Source organism: Pseudorca crassidens, chromosome 2 (genome assembly GCF_039906515.1).
Source record: "Pseudorca crassidens isolate mPseCra1 chromosome 2, mPseCra1.hap1, whole genome shotgun sequence".
Lineage (NCBI taxonomy): Eukaryota > Metazoa > Chordata > Mammalia > Artiodactyla > Delphinidae > Pseudorca > Pseudorca crassidens.
The window spans coordinates 112,983,966-113,009,921 of record NC_090297.1 but is presented as its reverse complement, the minus strand read 5'-3'; the positions used below and the strand labels follow the sequence as shown (position 1 = coordinate 113,009,921).

Genomic DNA, 25,956 nt, shown 5'->3' with positions numbered 1-25,956 from the left:
GTCTGGACTCTTCCTTCCTCAATTCAGGGGGGCCCTCAGGGCTGACACAGAAGCAGAGGAGACTGGGAGAGGAAGCAGGAGATGCTAGTGTGAGGGAGAGGCTGCCTCCTGAGGAGAGGAGGACCTGGAAGGCCTCATGGGGGAGACACGGCAGACAGATGAAGGCTGCAGGCAGCAGTGCTGGAGACCTGGGGAGGGAGGGGGGTGTTGTTTGACCAGGGAAGGAGGGCCAGCCCCTGTGGCCTTGACGCCTGCAGAAGTCAGGCCTGTCATCATCTCTGCCCACAGCGCTGATTACAGGGATTAAGCCTTGGGGCCACACTCCCCTGCGCATGTCCTCGCTGCTGGCCCCTCAGTGCCGCCAGCATAATAAGCCCCCTTGCCCCCAAACCCAAACAATTGTATGGCCTTGGCGTCTGCTCAGACTGGCTGGGTCAGAGCTGGGTAAGGGAAGAGGGAGGCCTATTCTGTCTCAGTCTGGCTGTGTGGCCTCAGGTCAGCGTTTAATCTCTCTGAACCTCAGATTCAGCCACACAGCGAGGGATGCTGGGCGAGGTGACTGCGGGGCCTCCCAGGGCAGGGAGATCAGGAGGAAGGCTGGGGAAAGCCGGAGGGCTACCGTTTAGATCTTCGGTAGGACTTCCCTTCCATGCTAAAGCAGGAGACAGAGAAGACAGGAAAGTGGAGGTGAGGCCGGGATAGACTGAAGCTGTCAGGGGTGAAACAAAAGAGCGAGGGGGTGTGCTGATAACGGGTTAGATCGGGGGTCCACCCAGCCACAGCTTCTTCCCAAGAGTACCCCCCTTCCCAGGAGTTCTCTGGGTCCCTGTGTAGGGCAGGGTGACACCCCCCTTCCCAGGGGTTCCTGGATTAGGCGGGGCTTGAAGGACTTGAAGTCAGGATACCCAAATAGAAACCACTCCCCAGCTCAGCTCTGCAGGGAAGGAAGAGCCGGCGACACCTCTAAATATCCTGGGTGGGGGTGGGGCAGGGGCTGACAGACAAATGTTCCATGTCTGGGGACAATCCCAAGGCCAGAGGCAGGCCCTTCCTTTCCTCGGGCCCAAGGCTGAGGGCAGGGGAAGATGAGAAGATGAAGTCTCAAGCCCTCTGACCTCAACTCATCCTCTGGACAAGGAGGGGTGGACAGAGGCCCCCTGACAGAACCTCACTGTCTGTTTCTCTGCCCATGCCTTTCTCCTCCACCTAAGAGTCTTTGCATTAGGTACCCAGGCCCCCTCCTCTGCCCTTGGGGTCCAGGATGCTGGCAGCCCTCCTGGCAGCCCAAGCCTCCACGATCCTTCCTGTACTCACTGCTAACAAGGCCATGTCTGCTCCCGCCAGGCTGTGGGCCAGCACACTGGCCCGAGCAAATAAGGCCCACTCCCTGCTCCTCTAATGGGACAGAGGAGACCTGTGCTTGATCTCCCCAGGCCCTCGGGCACCCCCACCTGGACGGGGGACCAAGGACAGAGGCCAAGCCAAGCAGTCCTCCCCTGTGTGTGGTGCCCATCCTGACCCCCACACCAAGATCCCTGGTCCCCTGCAGAATTACCCAAACTAGCCATTTCTGCCAACAATCCCAAACAGGTGGAGGGACATCAGTTAGACAGAAGTGAAGACTTTCTAAAAGACGTATACGGTGGGTGGTGTGTTCTCTTTGGCAATGGTAGTCCATCTGCGCAGCAAGAGAAATGAGGGTTGGACAATAACAGGGACTGTCAGATGCTTACAGGGCATCTCCTATGCGCCATGGACCATGCAGGTGCTGGGAGTCCAAGGTTCCTGGCCCCGAGAGCTCTACCTTCTAACCGAACAAGGGCTTCTGAGTGGAAATCATATTTGAAAACAGAGAAGGGCAGGAGGTTATGGGAGCATAGAGCAGGGGCCCCACCTGATCTGGGCTGGGGAAGGCTGGGAGGAGGAGGAGGTCAGGGATGGCTGCCCTGGGAACCTGAAGCATGAGCAGGAGCTGACCTGCGTGTTGAAGAGGAGGGAGGAGGAGGGAGGAGGAGGGAGGAGGAGGGAGGAGGAGGGAAGAGGAGGCGGAGGAAAGGATTCTAGTCAGAGGGAACAGCAGGTGCAAAATCCTGGGGCAGGAAAAGAAGTCTGGGCACTTGAGGAACAGAATGTAGGCTTGTGTGGCCAGAAGGTGGAGAATGAGGGGTAAAGTGTCCACAATAAAACTAGAGAGGAGCTGGGGGCCAGTGGGCCAAGGCCTAGCCAAGCAATATGGATTTCATCCTAAGGGAAATGAGGAGCTTTGAAGGGTTGTAAGTAGTGAGATGACATGACCAGGTTTGCATTTTAAATAGAACCTCTGGCTGCTGTGTGAGAGTGGATTGGGGTAGGTAGGTGGGCTTCAGGGAGGCTACTGCAGCGGTCCAGGTGGAGGACAAGGGTGGCAGTGAGAAGGAGAGGAGGCAGGTAAGGGAAGCACAGTCTCAGGCCTTGGTGACCCACTGTGGGAGATGGAGTGGGAGTGTGGCAGTAGGGGCAGCTGGGAGTCGGTGGTCCCATCTTCTGAGCTGGAGAATCCAGCAGGAAATTGTGACCTCTAGGAGGAGCTGCCCTGGGAGAGGGTGGGTTTGTGGAGCCCAGGAGAGAGGACCAGGTTGGAGAAGAGAATTGGAGGGGTCTGGGGGCCCAAGGGTGCTCAGTAAACACGGACTGAATACATGAATAAATGAATGAATGAACGACTGTGATGAGATCAGACGACAGGAAGCACTTGGGAGGGTGGAGTCCCAGGGGAGGGAATGAGGAGGCAGCACCCGCCACGTCCCCCCCATCCCAGCATGAGGACAAGTGGGAGGTTATTCTGGGACCTCCTCTGGGTAAATATAGCCTCTGAACGGGGTGGGGGTAGGATGGGGGGGCTGGAGGTGACTTCCTCAGTTTGCTTGGGGCACTTCCTTATAAGGCTGTGCAGGCCGAGGCGCCTGGGAGGTGAGGTCAGGGGCTGAGCTCTCCATTCAGCCCAGCCTGATGCTGTCCCCGTTGCTGCTGCTGCCGCCAGAGGCTCAGAGGAAATCAAAGGCCTTGGCTTTGGGTTCTGGCCAAGGAGCTCAGAGTGTGGCCTCTTAAAGGGCCCCCTCAGCCTCACGTCTATGCAGGAGCCCAGTCCAGGGGTGGGAGGGGGTGTTCTTCCAGGGTCCTCTCAGAAGGTGATGCTGGGGGCCTCGGTTTTCCCATCTGCACAATACTGCTCGGACTGGATCATTCCCTGCTGCTCCATGCAGCTAGGAGATGCTGCCGTCTAACCTGTATCCCTCCCACTGCAGGGTCTATGCTTCTTGCTCTGGCCTCTTGAGATCAAAGACTCAGAGTTCATTCATTGCTTCCAAAGGCCCTGGTCTCTCAGCTCCCCTAGTTTCCCCCTCTCGGCCCCTCCTTGGGGGACCAGCTGCTGCCACTTGACCCTGTGGTGTCACAGCTGCTGTCAGAAATGCCATCCTTGTCAGGCAGGGATGGAGGAATGTGATTTAATTTCAGCTGGAATGTGCCCTCTGGGGCTGCCCCTAGAAAGGGTGGGAATGGAGACTAAGCCCACCTAAGCCCAAGAAACCCAAGAGGGCTCTGGGCTTGGCAACAGGCCCCTGGGTCCCTGCGAGGCCACCCCAGCCCACAGGGGATGGTAAGTTCCAGGACAGTGCTGCAGCAGGATGGATGGAAGTTAGACATGAGGGTCTTCCTAGGAGGTGGGAAAAGAGAAGGTGTCATGTGAATGCAGCTCCAGTAGATAAAGAAAAGACCCAGGGACCCGTTCCCGAGTCCTCAGGCCCACCTTAAAAAGACAAAGGAGAGTCTCAAGGGAGCCACCAGGGAAGGGACTTTTTGGCTCAGGGGCAGGAAGAGGGACAGAATGGCCTCAGGTGAGGGTCCACAGAGTCTGCGACCAGAAGCAGAGGAAAACACGGCCCTCTCTGTTTCCACTCTCATGATCCGAAGATCCCATATCCACGTCTCCATCCACCCTGGGGGCCCCTCTCCCCTCTCTTTCTAATACAGCACTGGCACACCTAGATCATGTCTCTTCTCCAACAATTCAGAAGCAGTAGACTCTGCCTCCCACTCCCCACTCTTTCCCCAGCCCCATTAATCCAGGGTCTCCAATGTGGACATCCCTCCTGTAACCTAACTCCTGTTTCTCATGCTGTCGCCTCTGACCCTCTTTCCCAAAGGGGCAGACCTGGGCCCCAGAGTCCCAGGTCCTAGAGCCTCCTTCAGCTTTCTCCTCTTCCAGTCATAAGCTCCCCTTCCCCCAGCCTTTATTCACTCTCCCCACCCCATGACTCAGCTGTGGCACCAGAAATAAACCGAGGCAGGTGCCAGGGGGCCACTGTCGAGGAAGCACCTCCCAGCAGCTGTGGGCTCCTGCTGACAAGTGGAGCCCCAGGGTCCCAGGAGGGGTGGCTTGGAGAGTTCAATTTTGGGGGTGGGGAGACGTCTCGCTGGCTCTGGCTCCCTCCTCCATCCTCCCTGCTAAGGAGAGACACCTCCTCCCTGTCAGCCTCACTCACCACTCACAGACCCACTCTCCTTCCTCGTCTCCCCCTTCTCACCTCTCCTCTGTCTTCCACTCTTCCACTTCCTTTCTTCCCTCCTCCCTGGCCCCTTCCCAAGTCCTGAATCCCTTGATCTCTCCTGGATTCCCTCTTTTTCTATTCACCTCGTTTGCCAGGAAATTCTGTGTCAAAAGAGAACTCCAGTTCACCTTGATGGGGATAAAGGCACAGACAGACATTCTTGCCAACGATACTAAGAATCCTTAGATGCCACTTGGGGTCCATAGAACATGGGCCAGCGGTCTGTGGGCTGTTTCTCTTAAGGGCTCAAGTCCAAAGCGGTCAACCAATAGCCTTCCCTCTGTTAACAACTTCTAAAGACCAAGGAAGAATCATCAGGAAATAAACACAGAGGCCACAGGAGCTACACACTCAGACGATTAACGAGAGTCTAGAGTCTTTCAGTTGGGGAATTTCCTCACATTTTTCTTCCATTTTCCTCTTTTCTTTTCTCTCCTCTCCTTCCCAATCCTTTTCTCCTGCTCTGTCCCTGAATCTTTCAGTTCTCCCTTCCCAGGAGGAAGAAGGCTGCTTTGCAGGAGGCAGACGGGAAGTTAGATCTCAGGAAGGACCTTCAGCCTGGGGAACAGAGGAACCTTCATACCGCCGGGAGAGACAGCACCTGGATCCTCACTCCATGCGGGATCTGACTGCAGCCCCTACGGAAAGCCCTCCCACCCACGGGGGTCTGACAGGCTGAGCATTTTTGGAAGTCTTTGGGAGCTACTGTGTCGCAGAAGGCAGCCAGGACAATGGGGCCCTTTCTCTCCCTGCCCAGGAGACAGGCCCACAGACAGCCTAGGACAAAGGCTTCAGTGAGGTCAGGGCAGTGTGTGGGAGTTATGGGTGGGGGGGTGGGGAGTGGGGGAGGAATGGGGAGGTGGGATGTGGGTAAGAGCAACCTGGGAAAAACTGGGGACTCTGGCAGGTGGAGGACCTCTGGAAGGCCCATCTCCCTGGGCTCTCAGGCCCCTTTTCAATGCCCAAGCCCCTAACCCAAGCTGGGCCTCCTCTCTCTACATAGAGGGGGAGGGAACCCCCATTCTAGATATGTGGGAAGGAGGCTGGGAGCTTAACCGTATACCCAGGGCACTCTGCTGTGTCCTGGAGGCAGAGGTAGATACAGCTGTGCCCCTACTCCAGCTGTCCAAAGAGATAGGGATGACACTCCATGAGGGGCCGATTCCCCCTATCCAGACCAAGAGAGGCCACACACACACACACACACACACACACTGGTCCAGGGGTTAGATTCTGTGCAGGGTGCTGAATCATCCCTGGACCAGCTCTCCCTTCCCCAGGAAGTCCAACAAAGCCAGGAGAAGGCTTCCGTTTCCGGCAGCCCTGCCCAAGCAGCTCAGCAGGTGTCAGGGGAACAGGGGGGATTCTAGTTCTTCTGGAACTCTCCTCACCCACAGATCAATGATGGTAGATCCCTGCCTACTGCTGCCGGGAGATTCAGTGAGAAAGCTGATGACAAGGCTGGGAAACCAAAGCCCCTTGCAGCTTACCAGCAGAGTCTCTCCAGGAAATCCAACCTGCTACCTAAACTCCATCTCTGTGAGGATATGTTTCTCAGACAACCTCCCTTAAGAACCCAAGGACAGGGCTTCCCTGGTGGCACAGTGGTTAAAAAGCCGCCTGCCAATGCAGGGGACACGGGCTCAAGCCCTACTCCAGGAAGATCCCACATGCTGTGGAGCAACTATGCCTGTGTGCCACAACTACTGAGCCTGTGCTCTAGAGCTCGTGAGCCACAACTGCTGAGCCCATGTGCCACAACTACTGAAGCCCGCACACCTAGAACCCGTGCTCCACAGCAAGAGAAGCCACCGCAACGAGAAGCCCACGCACCGCAAGGAAGAGTAGCCCCCGCTCACCGCAGCTAGAGAAAAGCCCGCGCACAATACAGACCCAATGCAACCCAAAATAAATAATAAATAATTTATTAAAAAAATAAAAACCCAAGGACAGACACTGCCCCCTCCTCAGCCTTCTCCTCTTCAGACCCCACCTTCAAAGGCCCACTTTGGTCTTGATCCACTTACAATTCCAGCTTAATGCTCTGACATCCCTAAAAGTGCAATGAGTGGGTAATTGCAGGGTAATACAGGATAAAGTGGGGTTCTGCTCTGGCCCCAGGATCATCTTCTTCTTTGCAGCTGCTTAAAAAACAGTCCCACTCCCTAGCCATGCTAGGCTGTGTCGTGTGGAGGTGTGGAGTGTGGGCGGGGCAGAAGGTGGGACAGGAGAGCCTGGGGCGAAAAGAGGAATGTGGTGGTTGGTGACTGGTTGGGAGCTGGGTCTGGGAGGTCAGTGTTGGTGTCTCAGAGACCAGCTGGTTGGGGTTTACATACCTGGAGAAGGCCCAGGATGGGCCTGGGCAGGGATGGCCTGGGAGAGCCCCCAGCTCCCCCCAGCAATCACCTGTCTTTCTCTGTCCTGTCTCACTTGTCTGGGTCTCTTCATGTTGCCCTCTCTAAGCTTTTTGCTCCGCTGGATCTGTCTCCCTATCCCTTAGGTTTATCAGGTTTTACAGACTTCTGCAAAAAGGAGTAAGAACTGCCCATGTGCGTGAATGTGGTGTGACCGTGGGCACAAGCAGAAGTGTGTACACATGACAGTGTGCACACGTGTGTGCATGTGTGTGAACCAGTGTGGTTAAGTGTGAGGATCTGCAGCAGTAAGATTCATCCCCATCAAGAAGACAGCATGCTGACAAAACACTTTACCAGGAGGCACAAGAAGGCACAATTCAGTGGACTGCGATGAGGCGCGCGCGCACACACACACACACACACACACACACACACACGCAGCTGATCATTCTCTCTCCACTATTCAGAGAGTGACCTCATCATCTCAATCTCCGCTGACTCACAGACCCCAGGGCCAGCTCAGCCTGGCCGGAAGTCCTACCCTCCTCCCGCCCCACAGCCCGCAACCCGCTTCCCTTCCCTGGGCTCCTCAGAAAGACAGACCCCAGCGCTCCCTGGCGGTATCCTGGGACTCCTCCAGTTCGGCTCCACTCACGCACGCGCACACGGCACTCTCAGGCTGACGTGTCTGCAGCCGCAGCGCCCTCTGCTGACCACAGCCTATGGGCCTCACAGGTCGTTCCCCAGATCCCCGCCCGCCCTTGTTTCCCCGTTCCTGCATCTCTGCTTCTTCTGCTGAAAGTAAGCCTTCTTGAAGCCTAACCCTCTGCGTTCCCTTCACCCTCACACCCCCTGGGAGAATCCCCCTCTGGGACCTCGGAATGGGGACACCAAAGCACCCACCTCTCTGCCTTCCTCTCCGGGCCCTCAGACCCTCTACCTCCCCAGACTGAACTCCAGGTCTGCTTGACTGGACACTCTGGGCACTCCAGCTTCTTCCAAATATCCTCATGCTGTTCCCCAACCCCCGTGGGCTTCTTCATTCCATAAATACTTACAGGGCAGCTATTCTGTGCCGGGCACTCATATCGGGCACTGACATCTTGAGGATTTCTCTGATCTTCAGAAGCTAATAAACACAGAAGGTCTATTCATCCTGTGAGGCCCGGCCCAACTCCACTTTTCTCTCTCACACACAGAGGCATCAAACTTGTTTGGGCTCAAATGCAGCTTTATTTCCTGCTGGTTTTACAGGTATTCCATCCTGCGAACCCATTCTCTTGGAAAACCGAGAATGAGTGGGCACAGAGCCCCCCAGGGGAATGGAGAGGACAGGATGGCTGGCAAGGAGAGGGCAGTTGAGGCACTTAGGGACCTACTCAAGGCCCTGAGGGAAAAACCTGATGCCCAGGGTAGGGGTGAGAGAGCCTAAGGCAGGGCTGGAGCTACCCAGGTATTTCACAGAAGCCCCTCCAGGCACTATCACCTGGACTTCAGCTCCACCCCTCTCGTTGTCACTCCCTGTGATGGGAAAAGCGTGGGTTGGAGGGAGGGTTGGGGGCAGAGCGCAGTGCTGGGGGCCTTGACCCTTAGGGACCTGGAGCGGGATTGGGAGGGGGTGTCAACCGTGCCTTCCAGCTCCCCAGGAGCCTCCTCTGATGTCCTTCTGGGGCTTTTATTGGGCGCAGAGCTCGAGCCTGGGAAAGACACACACACTCACCCTCCACCCTTGGGCTCCTCCTCCTTCTCTCTCTTCTCAGAGCCTGCCCTCTGGGTTCTTGCTCCTTGACCTCTGACCTCATCAAAACACTTTGCCTGGCTCAGCGCTTAAGAGCCCAGACTGTGGCTGCATATTCTCAGACAGCAACACTGAAGGGGACCCCGGAGCATTCAGCCCACCTCCTCTTTGCCCCAGAGAGGGGTAGTGATAACTCCAAGATTACACAGCCAGTGATGGACAGAGCTAGGACTGGAGCCCAGGGTTGTGTTGGCTAGTGCCCCCCACCTGCCTCCTCCTGGCACTCACAGGCCTGCGGGGCACACAGGAGATCTGGGGGGGCTCCCAGCGACCATTCTCCTGGCAGCGGATCAGTGGTAGGTTGCGCTGGGCCAGGCCCTCCAGGCACCGGTAACGAAGCACTGTGTCTACTTCATAGCGCAGCCGTGGACGGCCAAATACTCGAGCCAGGGGCAGCTCTGGTGGGGGGCCACAGGACACTGCAGGGGGGACACAGTCAGGAACTGGGAGCTGGGCTCTGGGGGTAACAGTTCCCAGAACTGGGATGAAGGAGGAGAGGAGTAGGCCATAACCTGACACACACAAAAAAGTAGGGGTTCCAGGGACTTCCCTGGTGGCGCAGTGGTTGGGACTCCGAGCTCCCAATGCAGGGGGCCCAGGTTCAATTCCTGGTCAGGGAACTAGATCCCACGTGCATGCTGCAACTAAGAGATTGCATGCCACAACAAAGGAGCCCACCGGCCGCAACTAAGAGCCGGTGCAACCAAATAAATAAATAATAAAGAGTAGGGGTTCCAAATGGACCCGTCTAATTTGTTATCCCGCCCATGCCCACGGCCTGGGACGCATTTCTGATTTCTCTGTGTAGCTTTGCACCCTCCTTCTGCACACACATCAGTTCCAGGATTCTCTAGCCCCCACCCCTCCTCCCCCTCGCCCGCCCTCACCCAGCCCCATCTTGCAGGTGTAGGACAGGTGGTAGTTGCAGGGCACATCACTCCATTGTCCCTGATCGTGCCACACCATAACCACGCAGTTCTCTCCGGACAGGAAGTAGCTGTCTGGCTGCCCAGGGTTCCAGTTCTCATAGAGCTGGGAGGGTGGGGGGAGGATGGAGGAGGTGGTGAGGAGCTCCAGCCCCAGGAGCACTGGGAGGAATGGACCTGGAGGACCTGAGGAGAAGGGGGTGGGGGAGGGGCACCAGGAGAGGGAAGGCTAGAGGGATGGGGAGTAGGGGACCCAGAAGGAAAAAGAAGATGTCAGGGGCTTTGGGGGGAAGGATAATGGGAACCAGAAGAGAAGAGAAGGGGACACAAGGAATGCAGGAGGGCCAGGAAGAGGAAAAGGTAAGGGGCCAGTAAAAGGAGAGGGAGGGATGGGGGTTATTGGGAGTAGAGGGCAGAAATGCTTCGAAGAAGCGACCTAGACAGCGTGAGGGGCGGCCAGAACCTCTCACCAGGGAGACGCCATCTGACCACAGGAAATCGCCTTCAATGGTCCTGTCATTGAGCCCGATCCACTGGTACTCCCGGTATCGATCTGGGGAAGAACCGCAGGGGAGACGAAGGTGTGCAGTGAGCTTCGCTGCCAGCAGATGGCGGCCATTCCCTGTCATCGGGCTGTCTGTGGGTGCTCGCGGGGGGAAGTCCTTCCCGCAACCCCAAATCCGCGCTTCCCGGTATCCTTATCCCTCCAACATCTGCACAAGGGCGGGATGGAAGGCAGGGGCGTGGGGGGTGAGGGAAGAAGAAAAATATCACCAGGGCTAGAAAAGGGAAACTCTGGAAAAAGTGAAAACTCTCAGCAAGGTCAGAGTCGGGGAGAGTAGAGGGAGGCAGGAGAGCCAGGGAGGTGGGGAGCGACTAAAGATAAGCCCCCAAGCAACCGCCAGGCTGATGCAGGTGTATTTCCTGCGCGAATCTCAGCCCTCCCCTGCCTGAAGCCCCACTACCCACGTGTGGAGTGGGACGGAGGGAGAGAGGAAAGAAAAGTGAATGAATGAATGAATGAGGTAAACCAAGTAATGAGTACCTGAATTAATGTATAAGGGGGTTAATTAACACACTCATTAATTGATTGATTGATTGATGAGTGAGTGAGTGTGTGAGAGAACAGGTGATGAGGGTCGCCTCCCGCCCTGTCCCCAGCCCACTGTTGATGAAGTCCTGTTCCTCCGGCGTGCTGACGCTGGCCAGGTGCGCGCCGTACATCCGGCACTTGTTCTCCGCCTCCTCCCAGCTCCTTCGTGTAGAAAAGTGCTTGTAGCAGGCGCCCTGGAAGGCGTCCCAGCCGGGGCTGCAGAAGTGGAGGCCTAGGACACAGAAGGGCAGGCACCTTAGGCGGGAGAACGCCGAAACTCTGAGAGGCTGGGTCCCCAGACAGGGACTGGGCTCCTCCCACCACCTCAGACCGAGGGGGCGGGCTAAGTGTAGGAGGGCGGTGCCAAAGAGAGAGTAGAAAAGGAGCAGCTAGGAGCTGGAAGGGCCCTGGTCGGAGGGGGGCCTTGATGCCTTCCTTCTCTTGAGCGACACAGACCAGGGTGAGGCTGGAGTCCCGGCCTGGGTCTCTGCAATCCTCCTTCCTAAAGAAGAGCTGAACCCTCCTCTCTTCCCAGGAGAATGGAAACCGACAAGTACTGCCTGCCTGCCAAATTTCAGGAGCATAGATTCCCTGAGAGAGTCCTATTTGATTCCACTTAACAGATGAGGAAATTGAGGGGAGGGCTCAGAGAAGTTATGTGATTTGTCTGAAATGGGGATTCTTTTCCCGCGCTTCCACTGCAGGAGGCCCAGGTTCAATCCCTGGTCAGGGAACTAAGATCCCGCAAAGTGCGGGGTGCCTCCAACAACAACAACAAATGGAAATTCATTAATGGCAAGGCCAAAACCAGTGTCCCGTCCCACCCCCTGGAACTAGCGCGTTGTGGCAGGGTCTAGGCTTCAGCTCTCCCCCCACCACAGCCCCTCAGCACACTCACCAACATCGCACAGGTCCCCCCCATAGCCAGGCAAACATAGGCAGCGGACCCCCTCCTCCTCCTCCAAGCACGTCCCACCATTGTGGCAGGGGCTGGGGACACAGTAACCTGAGAGGGAGAGAGGTGTGAGGTGGGGGGCCAGGGGAGCACAGCTCTGCAGCACAGGGTTCAGGGGTCCCAGCCCTGACCCGCTTGTCCTGGGGGCTATCACAGCACCCTAAATGTTCTCCCTGGAGCCTGCCTCTGGTCACAGCCCAGACCTGAGTTCTGGGTTTTTTCCCCTCCTCACTGCCCCCCACTTCAGCACTGGCTCAGCCCAGTGCTGGTCATTGTCATGCCCACCAGTGTGGGCCACGTCTAACAGGGGCCGAGAGGAGTGTCCAGGAAGGCCTTCAGGGTTTAATCCCACTAAGGGGAAAGATACTGGGCTGTCAGTCATGCGTCCTGGACTCTTACCTAGCTCCTGGATCTGCTGGGTACATTGAGCCAGTCACTTTACCTCTCTAGGCCTAGAGTTTAGTCCCCCACCCCTTGTCATTGTGCCAGGTCCTAGCACAGTTCTGTGTAGTCTAGGTGGGCTGGGTGGAACTGAAGGAGAGGAGAGTCACCATAGCAACAGTGAGGTGTGGCCTGCCATTTACTGCTTCTGGGATCTGACACTGGGGTGGTCTAGGAGGGAGCTAACCATTCCTCCTGCTGTCCACTGGGCAGAGCCAGGCCCAGAAGCTCTTAGTGAAGATCCAATGCACTTCCCTCACTCTATGCCCTACTCCCTCGCCCCCCCCAACCCTTCCCAGGAATGGAGCTGCAGCAGCTCCCCCTGTCCTGTAGCACTGGCTCCACACACTCTCTGAACATCACCCAACCTCTTTGCCTCCCCTTCTTATCTCCCAGGACTCTCCCCCCACCCCGTTCCCAGGCTCCCCTTTCCCCCTCCACTTGGGGCCTCCTGCAGGTTCCCCAGCCTAGAAACCCCTTCAGTCCATTTTGTTCCTTCCTTCTGGCCCCTCTCCTCCAGGCAGTCTTCTTGGACTAACACACTACTCTGAAGGCCTGCAATCTGTTGTCTACATCCAGCTCCGTCTGGCTAGGCCATCTGCCTTCTCTTCTGGACTCTCTCTCATGATCTTGGGTGGCTGCCCTTAGACTGGGCCTAGGTGCTGAAGGGGCTGTCAGATTCTACTCCTTTCTGATCCGGATGACCTGGAGATGATGGCCCCACAGACTGACAGAGCAGGTCAGTGTTCTCGGCCCAGCCCTGGGCAGGACCCCTCAGACCAAGCCATCCACTCCTAGCAGCCAAGGCCCATGCCCACAGTGATTTACTCTGGCCCAAGATCCCACTGCCTGGTGGGGATCAGAGCAGAGGTGGGGGGAGGAGAAGCTGGAGGTGATTCAAAGAATTTTGCTGGGATGACCTAGCTGTTTTGGGTAAAATGAATCAGCTATTCCAACACCACTCCCCCTGTCATCACCCCTTCTGCCAATAGTTTCTTTCAAGCTGGTACTGCTACCTCCTAGGGCAAAGCAAGAAGGGGAAGTGTTTTATTTAACCCTTTAAGGACCAGGTCCTACAGAAGGTAGGAGTCCTGAGCCCCCTTCCTTTCCTCACACTTTCCTGCTCCTCCCGTGATCCTCTCTGCTCCTCTCTGTCCAACTCCCTAACCCTGGGGGCCAAAGACTCTCAAACTTGGTCCCTGGGGCCGTACCCAAGCCACAGGTCCCTCCCCCTGGCTGTGGGTGGCAGAACCTGAACGAGGATGGTGGGGGGTGGGTGTTGGCGGTGAAGGAACTCCTCTTGAGACTTTCTGGTCTTCCACCTCCCCCCTTCTGGATCAACTACTATACACAATCAGAAAGTTCTTCCTTCCTTCCTGCTGCAATAGCAGGCTGGAGGACCTCTCACTCATCCCCCAGGTGGGGTAACTAAGACACCGCAGATACTTCCAATGGTGATCCTCTCCCACCAAAGGCCCTCCTCACCCCACAGCACTGAACTCCAAGGCCAGCTGGGCAGGGAGACAGTAGTTGAAATGAGTGAGCCTAGGTGTGATGTAGAGCCCCCTAGCCCACCCTGGGCCATCTAGGCGAGTGGCCCTGGTACTAGGAGGGTCCCAGCCTTCTCCAGAGATCTCCACTTGGAAGCTCAACCTTCACTGAATAGATAGGGCTTCTTTCTCTCAGACCCCAGAACCTAACTCCCCGTTCCCCCTCCCTCCACACTCTCCATCCTCCCCTCCTGATTTGTTTCTTCTCCAGCAATAGGAACTTTGAGATCCTTTGGGTTCAGGAAGGGTGAAATAGTGGGTGAGGGTGGTCATTAGTGCAGGAGTTAGTGGAGGAGGGGGAGGCCATGGGCAGTGGGATGAAAGCGAGATACCATTCCCCTGCCGATATGTGGGGGAGGGGAACAGAGCCTTGGGGCACCTGGACACCAGGGAATGGCCTTCATGCTAAGAGGGGCTTTCTCTGTCAGTCCTCTGTATGTATGGCTCTAGATGGGAGCCATCAAGATGGATCAGAAAGGGACACGTGTACACACACACACACACACACACACACTCTGGCCAGCAGAGGTTTCTCTCCATCAGGAGTGAGGGACTACAACTCCCAGCACTCTCGCAGACTGACAGACAAAGACTTCTCTGGGGTAAAGTGTACAGTCAGATTTGGGATCTCAGCAGTCAGGAAGGAAGGCGGAGACAGGCCTGAGGAGAGGACAAGGGAACGGCAGGGGCTGTTAGACTGCTAGGACAGGAAAGGGTGCAGGCTGAAGATGGAGACGGAAGAGGCACAAAGACACACAAAGACCCAGGGGGAGAAAGAGAGAGACAGAGAGACACAGAGGGAGAGATGGCACCAAAAGAACCATCAAAGAGCTACCCAGGACACAACTCCATGGAATGAGAGGGGCAAACAGCTGGGGGTGGAGACAGAGGGTGCCAGAGTTTTGGTTATAAAGCGGTTTAATAGAGATTTATTTCCAAGGCTTGTTTCCATGAAACAGTCGAAAAAAGTACTTCACAGAAGTAGTTGCTTAAGGCTCTGTGGGGATAGGGCTCTCCTGGACCCCAAAGGTTGAGGGGTGGGCATGGGACCCCAGGCTTCCCTGATACCAGTGGGAGGCAGCTGAAGGGAGGTGGCACACAGGACGGGGAGGGAGCAGTGGAGGATGGGCCTGGGCCTTGAAGAACGCAAAAGGCAATGAGGGCACCCACTGAACAAGGCATGAGGGTCCTCTGTGGGGCCAGTGAGATGTGGGTCACAGGTAGAGAGCCGAGGGTAGGAAAAAGTTCCAGGTGTTTGGTGGTAGGGCTGGGGGTCACAGTGTGGATTTCAGAAACAGGGACAGGGTCACAGGGTGGGAGTCATGGAGTTGGGGGTTACAGGGTGAGGACTCAGAGAGCTGGAATGGAAGTCACAAGGTGGGGTATCCAAGATTGGAAGCCCACAGGTAGAGGTGGGTAGGAGAAAGAAGGCAAAGGACAAGAGAGTCTGGGGCAGTGGTGGGTTAAAGGACTATAGGTCAGGTGATCCAGAGCTGCAGGGGGGGAAAGAGGACGAGGATAAAGAGGGAGGTTGAGCCTTGGGCAAAGTTACCTGATGAGGGGGCCACGGCCACTCCACCATGGCTGGCACTGTCAGTGGGCAGCACCGGCTGGGCATGCACTGAAGTCCCTGCTGGGACAGTTCTTCCAGAATTCTCTTCAGAAGGGGTCTCCAGGTCCCTGGTACCCTCAGGGGCCCGTGTGGCTGGAAGCAGGGAAGGGGCATCCTCGGAGCTCCCTGTCTCCTCACTCTCTCCTCGAGGGACCCCAGACAGCTCAGGACCCCCAGTCTCCTTCCCTATCTCTCTTGCCCCAACCGGAGAGGAAGGTGATGGGGATGCCAGGTTCCCTTCCCTGGGAGAGGGCAGGGCCTCCGTGGGTGGTCCAAGGACCGTTGGAGGCCTGGGAGCCTCTGGCTCTCCGTAGGGAGGTGGTGATGCATCAGGCTTCAGGACCGCCCTCACTGGTGGGGATGCCCGGGAGAGTGACTCCTCTGGAGCCGGCTCCGTGGGGAGAGGGGCATCTGGGTCCAGGCTGCTGAGCTCACTGGGCCAGGCCCACAGGGCCTCGTCCTCCACCTCCTCCTCTTCTTCTTCTTCCTCTTCTTTCTCTTCTTCATCCTTGTATGTCTCTTCTTCCTCCAACACCTTGCCTTCCTCTTCTGAGGACCCCAGGGGAGGTACAATGGATTGGGTTTCAAATTCTAGGCAAAGCACAGATGGTTCAGCACCAGGGACAGCACCCACCAGAGGACAGGAAGAAGGAAGGGGAAGGGGAGAAAGGTGGGGCTGGGGAGGGTGAGCCCTCAGGGAGAGGGAAGAGCCTGCCCTGGGGAGGAACTGCCTTTGCTCCACACCAGAAGAATTTCCACTGGAGCTGCAATAGTGAGGCAACACTTGAGAAGGCTCTATGAGCTGTCATTAGCCCAGGAAGACCTGGTGGTTGCATCTCCCTCTCCCAGTCTGTTAAAATTCTCTGTTTATTTTGGGTAGGTGAGGGGGAGGAGAGACCAAAGAAAGGAGATCCCTCCTTCCCAGAGGGCAGCTCCTTAGTCCAAGCATCTCCAGACCCAGCTATCTGGGAGTGGGATTTGCTGGAAAGGCAAAGGTTGGGAGAGGAACAGGAGAGGTGCCTTGCACGACTGTGCTGCTGAGAGAGGACAGGGGAGCATCACGGCAGCGACAACCCCGGCCTCAGCCTGGGCTTGCCCTTTCTGCCCCAACTTCTCCCAGGTGTGGATATCCCCAGGATAAGAGATCTGAGTTACCTAGGAGGGTCCTAGGGGCCTCTGCTGGGTCTTCTGGAGTGGAGCTTCCACCTGTTCCATCCTCCATAATGGGAATGGAGTAGATGGCTCCCCGGGACTCGCTCTCCACAGCTTCCCGAGGCAGCTGCAGTTCCTCCAGGGTCTCTGTCACTGTGACAATGGCTTCCAGTGCATCAGAGGCCAGGTCAGAGGCCTCAGGGATGGCAGAGGGCTGGCCAGAGTCTGTGGCAGGAGGAAAGTGCCGATGGGAGGTTAAGGAGGTGCCTCTGCCCTCACAGGCCTGCGTGTGAGGGTTCTGGCTTAGACTCAGAGACCATGGAATTCTCTTAATTGTCTCTCGTCTTCCCTATGGAGCACCCATGGGGCCCAGAGAGCACCCCGGGGCTTCATCACTCATTCCTCAAGCATTAATCAAGTACCCGAGCATTCTCCTGGGCACTGAGGATACAGTGCACAGCAGAACAGCAAGCTTCCTGCCCTCAAGGGAATTTATGTTCTAGATACAGACAAACAAATAAACATATAATGTTTCCATATAAAGAACAATTAAGTTTAGTAAGGAGATGGGAAGTGTTACTTTAGATAGAATGGTAAAGGAAGGCTCAGGAAAGAGGTCATCCCTTGAGTAAGGAGATGGAGGCAGAAGGATGGACAGAATGGCCTCAGCACCTTGGGACCCTGGTTTTAGGGTAAGGTGTGAGGGAATCCCAGTCATCCTAAGACTCTAGAAATGGAAGGGGACAGGCTGCCATCACCACAGGAGAGCTGAAGGGTAGGGTACAGGAAGGACATTCAACCATCACCACCTGATGATCTCGGTGTTGGGGCAAAAGGGCAAGTGGCCACCCCATCCTTCCAGGATCTGCTCTCTTCAAATAACCAGAGTTTTAGAATGAATTACCTTGTCCCAGGGGAAGGGAACCAAGAGCAGAAAGCCAGTGAAGCAAAGGTGGAATTGGGCTAAGAAAAGCCCTGAGGGCCAGCTGTGTTCAGCCAGACAAGACAGGACAGCACATCCTGCCTGCGTCACCTGCTTCAGTGAGCCTTGCTCATAGCAGACAAGCAAACCTGTGCCCTTGCCCGCCTCTGCCCTCCACCTGCTCCCAGCCATAGTCGTCCTCTTCCTTCCCCTCTTCTCCTGATTCAGTTCCTCCTTCAATTTCTTTCCATAACAGTGCTTGGGACATAATTATAATCAGTGCTAGACGTGTTAACTACTATTGTTATAATTATCATCATCATCATCCCCATTATCTGTGTTCAAGTAAGTCTTTCCAGATGGACCTGTCTTCCTGTGGACTTCCCTTCCCCATCCCTCCCAGCCTCGGGCCAAAGCCACCTGGAGATCTGTCCCAGGGGAAGTAATGCTTTTCTCTCAGTCTTTCCTTGTGCTGGGAGTGAAGCATTTCGTCTCTGGTCAGACTGGGGGCTCCCATGGCAGAAACTGTGTCTTCCTCCTTCAGACTAAGGGCTCCTAGTAGGCTGTGTCTTCTCTTTCCATTTCTGCCTCCAGCCCTTGTACCAGTATTGCAGGCTCACAGTTGGGGCAGGGACTCCAATGCTCCATGGCAATGCCTCCCTGATTGTCAGTCATCCTTGGCCTGGGCCCTGTGCCTCTGGGGGTCGCAGGCACTGCCTCCCCTCCAGCTCCCAATATAAGATGTGGGCAGGAAGCCATCTCTACACCCAGCTGTCTTTAAGGACCTGCTCCCTGTGGGGGGAATTATGTCTGTCCCTCAATATTTGGTGGTAAAAATCTGATACCTTCAAGCTGAAGGTTCTGGAAACCCCTCTGAAGCGTATTTAGTTAACTGGAGCAGATCATTCATTGGATTCAGAGAATGTCAGTCATCTCTGGTCTGCTCATGAGCTGACCAGAGATGGAGACATATTTGGCAGCCCAATAAGGGAGAGGCAGCTTTGCAACAGGAAGAGACAAGGCAGGGACTACTGGTGTGGAGGCAGGTGAGGAGATGCAGCGAGGTGAGCCCTCCTTGAGGCCACAAAGACCAAGTCAGAGGGCACAACCAGAATTAGAACCCTAAGTGACAAGCTGAGCACCACCCAAAGCTCCTTGAGGCAAATGGCAAAGATCCAAGAGAAACTGGTCGGGGCTGGGGTAAGAGCGACGGCCTCGACTCCGTCTCCCTGAGGTTGGTCTCAGCCTCTGCAGGGAGGTGGGCTCACCTCGGAAGCAGTAGACATTGAAGCGGCTGTGCTTGTTGGGGAAGCCGGTCTGGTTGGGGAAGAGGAAGAGAGTCTTGACACCAGGGAGGCCCCCACCACAGCGCTGGCTGGGTGTGACAATGGGGTAGCGCACACTGCCATCAGCCAGCCAGCCTGGGCTGCAGCGGTCCAGGCCACCATCCCAGGCTGCATACAGCTGGCCCGTGGTTGCAATCTTAGCACCCCGCTCCTGGCAGTACGCCCGTGCCTCCTCCAATGTCAGCTTGTCTGCAGGGGCACCCAGGAACAGCTCTCCTGGGGAGAAGAAGAGGCTGGGTTACCAAGAAGGGAGCTCCTTCCACCCTGGGCTCCCACAGAGATTCTGGGCAAGCTTCTCTGGGCCTCAGTCTCCTCATCTGCGACATGCAGTCCATCACACTACTTTATAGGATCGAAGTCTAGATAGAACCTTAGGATCGATAATATTGCTCGAAGGAAACTGGCCCAACTTCCTAATTCTGCCAAGAAGGAAACTGAGGCTCAGAGATACTGAAACATAGAGAGATGCACAACAGGTAACAGCAGAGTCAAACTCAGTCTCCTACCACCTGTCTGAGGCTTTGGCCATGAACTTGTCTCTATGACAGTGTTTGGAGGGAGGGACACTGACTGTTTCCTTACCGCTGGCTGCCCACTTAAATACAGGATGATAAAGGATGATAAGGTCCAGCAGAGGCCCAGGAGGACCTATGGGCAGCACTGGAGAGGGGGCTCTTCCCCTGGGAACTCCCTACCCCCAATCACCATTTAGTTCTTCCGCATAACAGTAGACATCATAGAGGTCATCCGGGTCCACCACTCCATAGTTCCGGACCCCAGGGAAGCCATCCATGTCTCCATAACAGGCCTCTCGTGGAGTCTGGATGGGATACCTGGGGAAGGGGTACAAATGCCTTCACCAGGGAGCCATCCCACGGTGACCCTCCTGAATCCCATTGCTTTTCAGTGCAGCCAATTGTCCTCCTAGCTCTGCAGAAATGCACACCCCCCACCAAGGCGGGGTCCTAACCCACCCTCCAAAGACCAGCTTCATCCGCCAGAGGCAGGGAGCCCTATATGGCCAGCCTGAGGCAGCCCCTGGCAGAACCAGAGGCCACAGCCCACCTCAGAAACAGCTAGAAGCTCCAGGGCCCCAGCCCCAGCCCACCTCACGGTCTGGTCGGACAACCAGCCAGCATCACACTGTTCATAGCCCCCAAGATAGGCGGCATAGAGCTGCTCCGGAGTGGCGATTCGGGCTCCGATGCGGGCACAGGCCTCCTGGGCCCCAGCGAAGGAGAAAGCATAGCGGGCAGAGCCCTCCCGGTAGAGAAAGACGACCCCTGCGGGGCAGAGAGGATCCTGAGGCAGGATCACCCAGCACACTGACTTCCCCTTCCCCTCCTTGTCAATCCCCTGTATACAAAGGGTAAAGTCCAAATTGCACCCCTTCCACAGCATGAGGGGCTTCAGTGAGACTGTGGGTAGAATTTCCTCCACCTGAAGAGAGAAAGGAGGTAACAGGCCTGTAGCTACCCACTCCTTTTCCAACTCAGTCTGTGCCTTCTAGGTGTTTGCTTCTGCTTCAGACTGTGGGCTCCCCTCCCTCTCTCCGGGAACCTCTCTCCATCTTTGCCCTCTCACCTTTGACCTTGACCTCCACAGCGTCGCTGCTGTCGTCGATGCCGTGCTGGACCTCGCAGCGGTAGATGCCCGAGTCGTTGGGCCGCAGCTCGCTCAGCACCAGGGAGACATCGGTGAGTGACGCTGGGTAGGCAGGCAGTGCCACGCGGAACCGGTAGGCCTCGCTCACCTTGACGCGTAGCCCCCGCGCCACTAGCACCTCGGCCTCCCGGCCGCCGGACAGGAAGGTCCACTTGACCCGGGGGGAGCCCTGCGCGGCCCGGCGGCTTGGCGGCGGCCGCAGGTAGTGAACGTGGCACGGGATGGTGAGGGCGCCGCCCAGCACGCCCTGCAGCGGCGCGTCACCCGCTATGCGCACGCGGAAAGCCCGGTCCTCTGTGGGCGGGCGGGGCCGGCTGGAACTTCGTGCTGTGGATCTGCCACGACCCGCCCCAGGGTTTCCGAGCCCCGCCCCAGGATCCCGACGCCCCGCCCTAGGATTCCCGGGCCTTGCCCGGGGGTTTTCGTAACCCCGCCCCCAGGAACCTGGGCTCGGGCCCGCTGAGTCCTGCAAACCCACCTCTAGGTCCCCCAGGCCCACCTCCCACGGTCTACAGACCGATCCACAAAGTCTCCCAGTCAAATTCACCCCCAAAGTCTCCCAGTACCACCCCAGGATTCCTGGCCCCCACCCCAGGGTCTTCTAACCTCACCCCCTGGGTCCTGCAGCCTTGTCCCCAAAGTTTCCCAGTCTGTTCCCTTCAGTCACTTTCACGATTTCTCCCAATTCCACCTCTGTTCTGCCTCCCAGCCCCATTCATTGTGCCCCAAGGGTCTCCCATCCTCCACCCTGGAGACTGGCAGCCATGCACCTAGTGCCCCTCCCCAGCCCTACTCCCAAGATTCCGCCACACGACCAGCGGCCCACAAATCATCCCTTATTTTCAAGTGTCCCTGCCCTGATCTTCCCCCACAGTGCTCCCAATTCTGTCTCCTCCCTGGGTCCCTCAAGGCTGACAGACGTTGGTTAGGGCTGAACAAGAGGCTCCTTCCTACCACAGGGGAGATGCAGGAGACTGACAGTGACCCTGAGTGGGGTTGCTTACCTGAGCTGTCTCCTTCCAGAGCATCAGCTAAGGCCGCAGGGACCCAGGCCAGAGCCAGGGTTGCCAGCAGGGGCAGAGATGGTAGGGCCATGCTGCAGGATGAGGGGGGGGAATGGAGGAGGAAAGATGGGGTTAGACCTCAGGATGGACTTCTGACTCCCTCCCACGTCCACATGGATCACACATATCCTGACTCCAGAAGCCCACTGCCCCCACCTCACTATTAATTAACACTGTTTCTGTCTCCCCACAAGGGATTCTTATTTATTTATGTTTGGCTGCATTGGGTCTCTGTTGCTGCGCGTGGGCTTTCTCTAGTTGTGGCGAGTGGGGGCTACTCTTGGTTGCGGTGCATGGGCTTCTCATTGCGGTGGCTTCTCTTGCTGTGGAGCACAGCCTCTAGAGCGCAGGCTCAGTAGTTGTGGCGCACAGGCTTAGTTGCTCCGCAGCATGTGGGATCTCCCCGGACCAGGGCTCGAACCCGTGCCCCCTGCACTGGCAGGAGGATTCTTAACCACTGCGGCCACCAGGGAAGTCCCCCCCACCAAGGGATTCTTATTCAGAACTGAGACCTGGGTCCTCATCAACTCACCGTGTGACTTAAGGCAAGTTCCTTACCCTCTTTAAGCCTTTGTTTTCTTACTTGTAAAGGAGCACCATTACTACCACCTTACAGGTTGTCATGAGGCTATGGGCTTTGAGAGTGCTTTTTATCCTAAAACAAAACAAAACGAAAACAAAAAACAAACAAAACAAACAAAAAAACCTGTACAAATGTATAGCACCCTGCACACAGTAAGAGCTCAATAAATGCTTACAGCATATAGCATGAATTGTGGGTGCCATTATGCTTGAGTCTCCTCTGCCCCTCCCAGTACCAGACTTCTTTGAACCTTCCTCCTCCCACAGTACCCCTCCAACCTTTCCTTCCTGTCCCTTCCTCCCTGAGTACCATACCCACCTAGCCTCCTCTGGGAAGGCTTTCTAGACTAAACCCGGGCAATGAACAACACCTCTCCAGCCCAACCCCTCATTGACCTCCCCCCACTGCACCATTACTTATAAGGAAACTCTTCTCTTTACCCCCCAGCATCCTCCACCCCCTCATCCTTGGCTGCCTTCTCCCTCCTTCCTCCCAGCCTTTCCTTTCTGCCTGGCACGGGCTTTCCCACAGGATCTCCTGGCTCAGAAACCAGCTGGGACAAAGCCCCTGTCTCTGCCAGTCTGGCCTCCATCCAGCCTCTCCCTTCCTCCACCCCAGCCCCAGGCTGGGGGGTGGGCTAAGGGGGGTGTGTGAGAATAAATGAAAGGGACCATTTCCCTCCTGCCCTTGGCTATCAGAAGCTCTGAGAGCTTGAACTATTCTTCTGAAGATCTCAAAGCTCTTACACTCTCATAATGGAGGGATGGGGGTGGGACATTGAGAAATGGGCCCAGAGAGGGATTGAACCTGAGTCCCCAGTGAAACCAAGTCAGGCACCAGGCCAGTGTGCCCCCAGGAAGGAAGGCTGCAGAGCCAACGTCATCTTTAATGGTTGGCTTAGACTCAAAAGAGCACGGAGAGCCAAGGCTGCCATGGAATAGGCCAGTGATACGGCAAGAGAGATGAAGGTTAGACTGCAGGCAAGGCTTCCTAGACATCAGGCTTATTCCTACTGTCTACTCATTCCCACTTCAGGCCCATTGTTCCACTTCTATCTTCCCTGACCACTCAGGCTCTGCCTTCATACATGTCCGCCCTTTTCTGAGCCTGAGCTGATGGGAAGTTTCCCTCTTCTCCCAGATCCTCTGAAGGATCCCAGATCCTCCTAAGGATGCCTCCCCACCACAGTAACATCCATTTCCCCCATCGTGGCTGGGCATCAAGGGCTCTGTGGCTCTGACCTCAAGGTCAGAGGTGGGGGAGGAATGGCAGAAGCCAGATGCCCAGGGCCTCTCTTCGACCTTTGAGAGGGAGGAGGTTCTTGATGGGGCCCAATCAGAGGGTGTGAGACCAACTCTGGGCATGGGGGCCCTTGAGAGGACTGCTTTCTGGGGTTGGAGTGGGGACCATTTGGTATGAACAGCCAGTGCCTGCCGGGTGCTTGAGAGACTGTTTGCCATGCATTTGAGCTGTGCCAGGTCCTAAGCTGGACCCCTTTCTGGCGCCTTCCCTCCCCTCACCCTGGGCTGGAGCTGGAGCTACCCAGAGCTCTCTGATGGGCGGCCCAGAAACCCATATAGTTGGAGCCACTCTGGGACCAACACCCTAGACCCCGCCTTTCACCTCTGTTACGTAAGTGGGGGAATGAAGGGAGAAAGTCTGAGTCTGATGAGGACCTGGATGCCTTGAATCATAGAGGGTATCCCACCCTCACCTCCAAGATTTGGAGTCACTGACCAGAGGAGCCAAGAGAGTGGCCCTGATTGTGTGGTTCTCAGTCAGAGAGTTCTGCACACCTCCCAACCCCACACCAATCACACGAAGCTTGGGCCTCAGCCCCTTCCTGGTAGAGCTAGGAGTCCTGAGAAAACTTAGGCATCCCCTCCTCTGGTACCAGACTCAGACTCAAGGATCCAAGGCTTGGTCTCCATAGCACACACCCACCCACCTCCACTACATCTTCTCATCCTCCAGAGCAGGACACACCACCACTTCATCTCTATCCTCAAGAGCTCAGCAGTCTTCCTGTCCCTTTCCCTGATGCCACACCATCCCTCTGCTACAGCCTCTGGATTTCTCCCCTTGTCTTGAGTTTTCCCAGCTGTTCAGGAAACTTCCCTCTCGTTACATTATCATTCCTGTCTGACCATGGATGTCTATCCCCTCACAGCCTTCAAAAACCCAGTGCACAGAGAATCAAGACCAAGCTGTGTGTGTGTGTGCGTGTGTGCGTGTGTGCGCGCACGCATGCATGTGCGTGCACTTAGGCACACATACCCAATGCCCACCATCTCTATGCTGAATGCCCACCAGCTGGCGGTTCAAGGTCTGCCCCACGGGAACTGAGCTCCAGCACTCAGCAGGGTGAGCAGGGATGCACAAGAGGCCAGAGCTTCAGTCACAGCAGGAGGGAAGCTTTCAGCTACCCCCTTAGTGGCTGTGTGAGGGGCAACAGGAACCTACACAATATCAGTGAGGCCTTAGCAGGGCCTGCAGGAGTAATTGCGGTAACCATATAAATAGTCCTATTTATTGGAAGCACAACTAACAATATGATTAGCAACATCGTCAGCTGAGCTATTGTAACTCCTCCTAGTATAAAACCTGAAATGTGGATGATGCTGTTATCAACAGCAAAGTTAGCCATGACAACACAGGCACTGGTAATACTGGGAGTGGGTCTATGGGTTAGGTCATTGTCCCTTGATCTCACTGGTATTATCTGGAATAGAAGTAATGCAGATATGAATGGTGCTAACAAAACTAATGGCAAATCTTTGTCCTGTTAGAACCAAGTGGGCAGAGCTATTCTGATAGGAAGGGGATATGGAAGTACCTGGGGGGAGAGGGGTTCCCGGCCCAACAGCAGTGCTAGGAAGGAAAGCAGGAGCGGTAACTGGAATTCCAGCTGACAGTTCCTGACCATCTACTTGAGCCAGGCCTCTTACTAAATGCTTCCCATGTATAACCTCAACTTTGAGAAAAATACAGATTAGACATTACATCGATGAGGAATCCGAGGTTCAGGGAGGTGAACTAACTTGCCCAAGGTCACACAGCAAGTAAGTGGCAGAGTTGGGATTCCAGCTCCAGTCGGCGCCGGCACCACCCACAACAGCGGCTCCTGTTTGCTGTCCTGCGGGCTCCGGGAAGGTACCCCTAGGGTGGCCGGCCGCGGCTCTTCCCGCGGTGCTGCCTGCACCGTGGGTACAGAGTCGGGGGCTGACTCGAACCGCTGCCGCCCTGACCAGGACAAGGTCGCAAATCTCGGGCGGTGGTGCTGGGACTGGAGCCCGCAGCAGGGAAGACGCAAGGACCCAGAGGGGCGTTTCCATTAGCCCGCGGACTCAAGGGGGTTGCGGGTCAGGCTGCAAACAGCAATGGGGGTGCCAGCGGCAGAGCTGGGAGGCAGAGCTGGAGATGGCAGGACGGCAGCAGGGGCCGTAGGCGCTCCGGGCTGGCCGACAGCGGACCTCGCCGAGGTGTCAGGGGTCGGCGGGTTGGGTGTGCCGGAGCCACGCGAGGCAAGGCCTGAGGGGTCGGGGACGCGGACCACAGGGCAGCCGGGGGTCGCTCCCTTCTCTCTCCCTCCCAGGTCTGGGCGGCTGGGATGCGGTCGCACTCACCTACCGGCGGGAGGCGGAGGACTGGGGTGGGGGTGCGGTACCGCGAAGTTTGCTGCTTCCTCCGGGGGTCTCCTCCGCGTCCACGGCTCGGTCCCGCAGCTGCAGCCGAGACTGCGGCGGGGACTGCGCGGGCGCGAGCAGAGGCTGGGCCCGCAGGACGCTCGAAAGAGGGCGCCGGGCGGCCGGGCGCCGCACAAAACCCCTTTTCTTTACCCCCGCCCCCGCCCCGCCCTTCCTCGAGTCTGCCCCCGCCCTCGGGCTGGGAACGCGGGGGGCT

General features: G+C 56.6%; 1 protein-coding gene across 6 annotated transcripts; it reads right to left on the bottom strand.

The window, feature by feature from the left end:
• Positions 1–8,156: 8,156 nt before the first annotated feature.
• On the bottom strand, positions 8,157–25,895 carry BCAN (brevican). 6 transcript variants are annotated; one of them, XM_067728217.1, is made up of 15 exons: positions 25,680–25,891; positions 22,029–22,125; positions 21,411–21,502; positions 20,326–20,700; positions 19,850–20,024; positions 19,447–19,574; positions 18,664–18,957; positions 16,477–16,698; positions 15,262–15,870; positions 11,662–11,769; positions 10,837–10,995; positions 10,141–10,223; positions 9,632–9,776; positions 8,973–9,163; positions 8,157–8,643 (listed from the first exon to the last, which is right to left on the bottom strand). In XM_067728217.1, exons 3-15 carry the CDS (start codon positions 21,499–21,501, stop codon positions 8,536–8,538), a joined length of 2,688 nt encoding a protein of 895 aa, XP_067584318.1. In that variant the 5' UTR covers position 21,502; positions 22,029–22,125; positions 25,680–25,891; the 3' UTR covers positions 8,157–8,535. The 6 variants fall into 6 exon arrangements, 5 of the variants coding, with proteins under 5 accessions (XP_067584318.1, XP_067584314.1, XP_067584315.1 ...); XM_067728213.1 differs by having other exon boundaries at positions 15,262–15,912; positions 25,680–25,890; XM_067728214.1 differs by having other exon boundaries at positions 15,262–15,912; positions 25,684–25,890.
• Positions 25,896–25,956: the final 61 nt, after the last annotated feature.

Coding starts and splice junctions, on each gene's coding strand:
- BCAN (XM_067728213.1), bottom strand. CDS start 21,501: ATGGCCCTACCATCTCTGCCCCTGCTGGCAACCCTGGCTCTGGCCTGG. Junction 18,958..19,446: donor TTATGCGGAAGAACTAAATG/GTGATTGGGGGT, acceptor TCTTCTCCCCAG/GAGAGCTGTTCCTGGGTGCC. Junction 11,770..15,261: donor GGCCGTGGCCCCCTCATCAG/GTAACTTTGCCC, acceptor TCTCCCTCTCAG/GTTACTGTGTCCCCAGCCCC.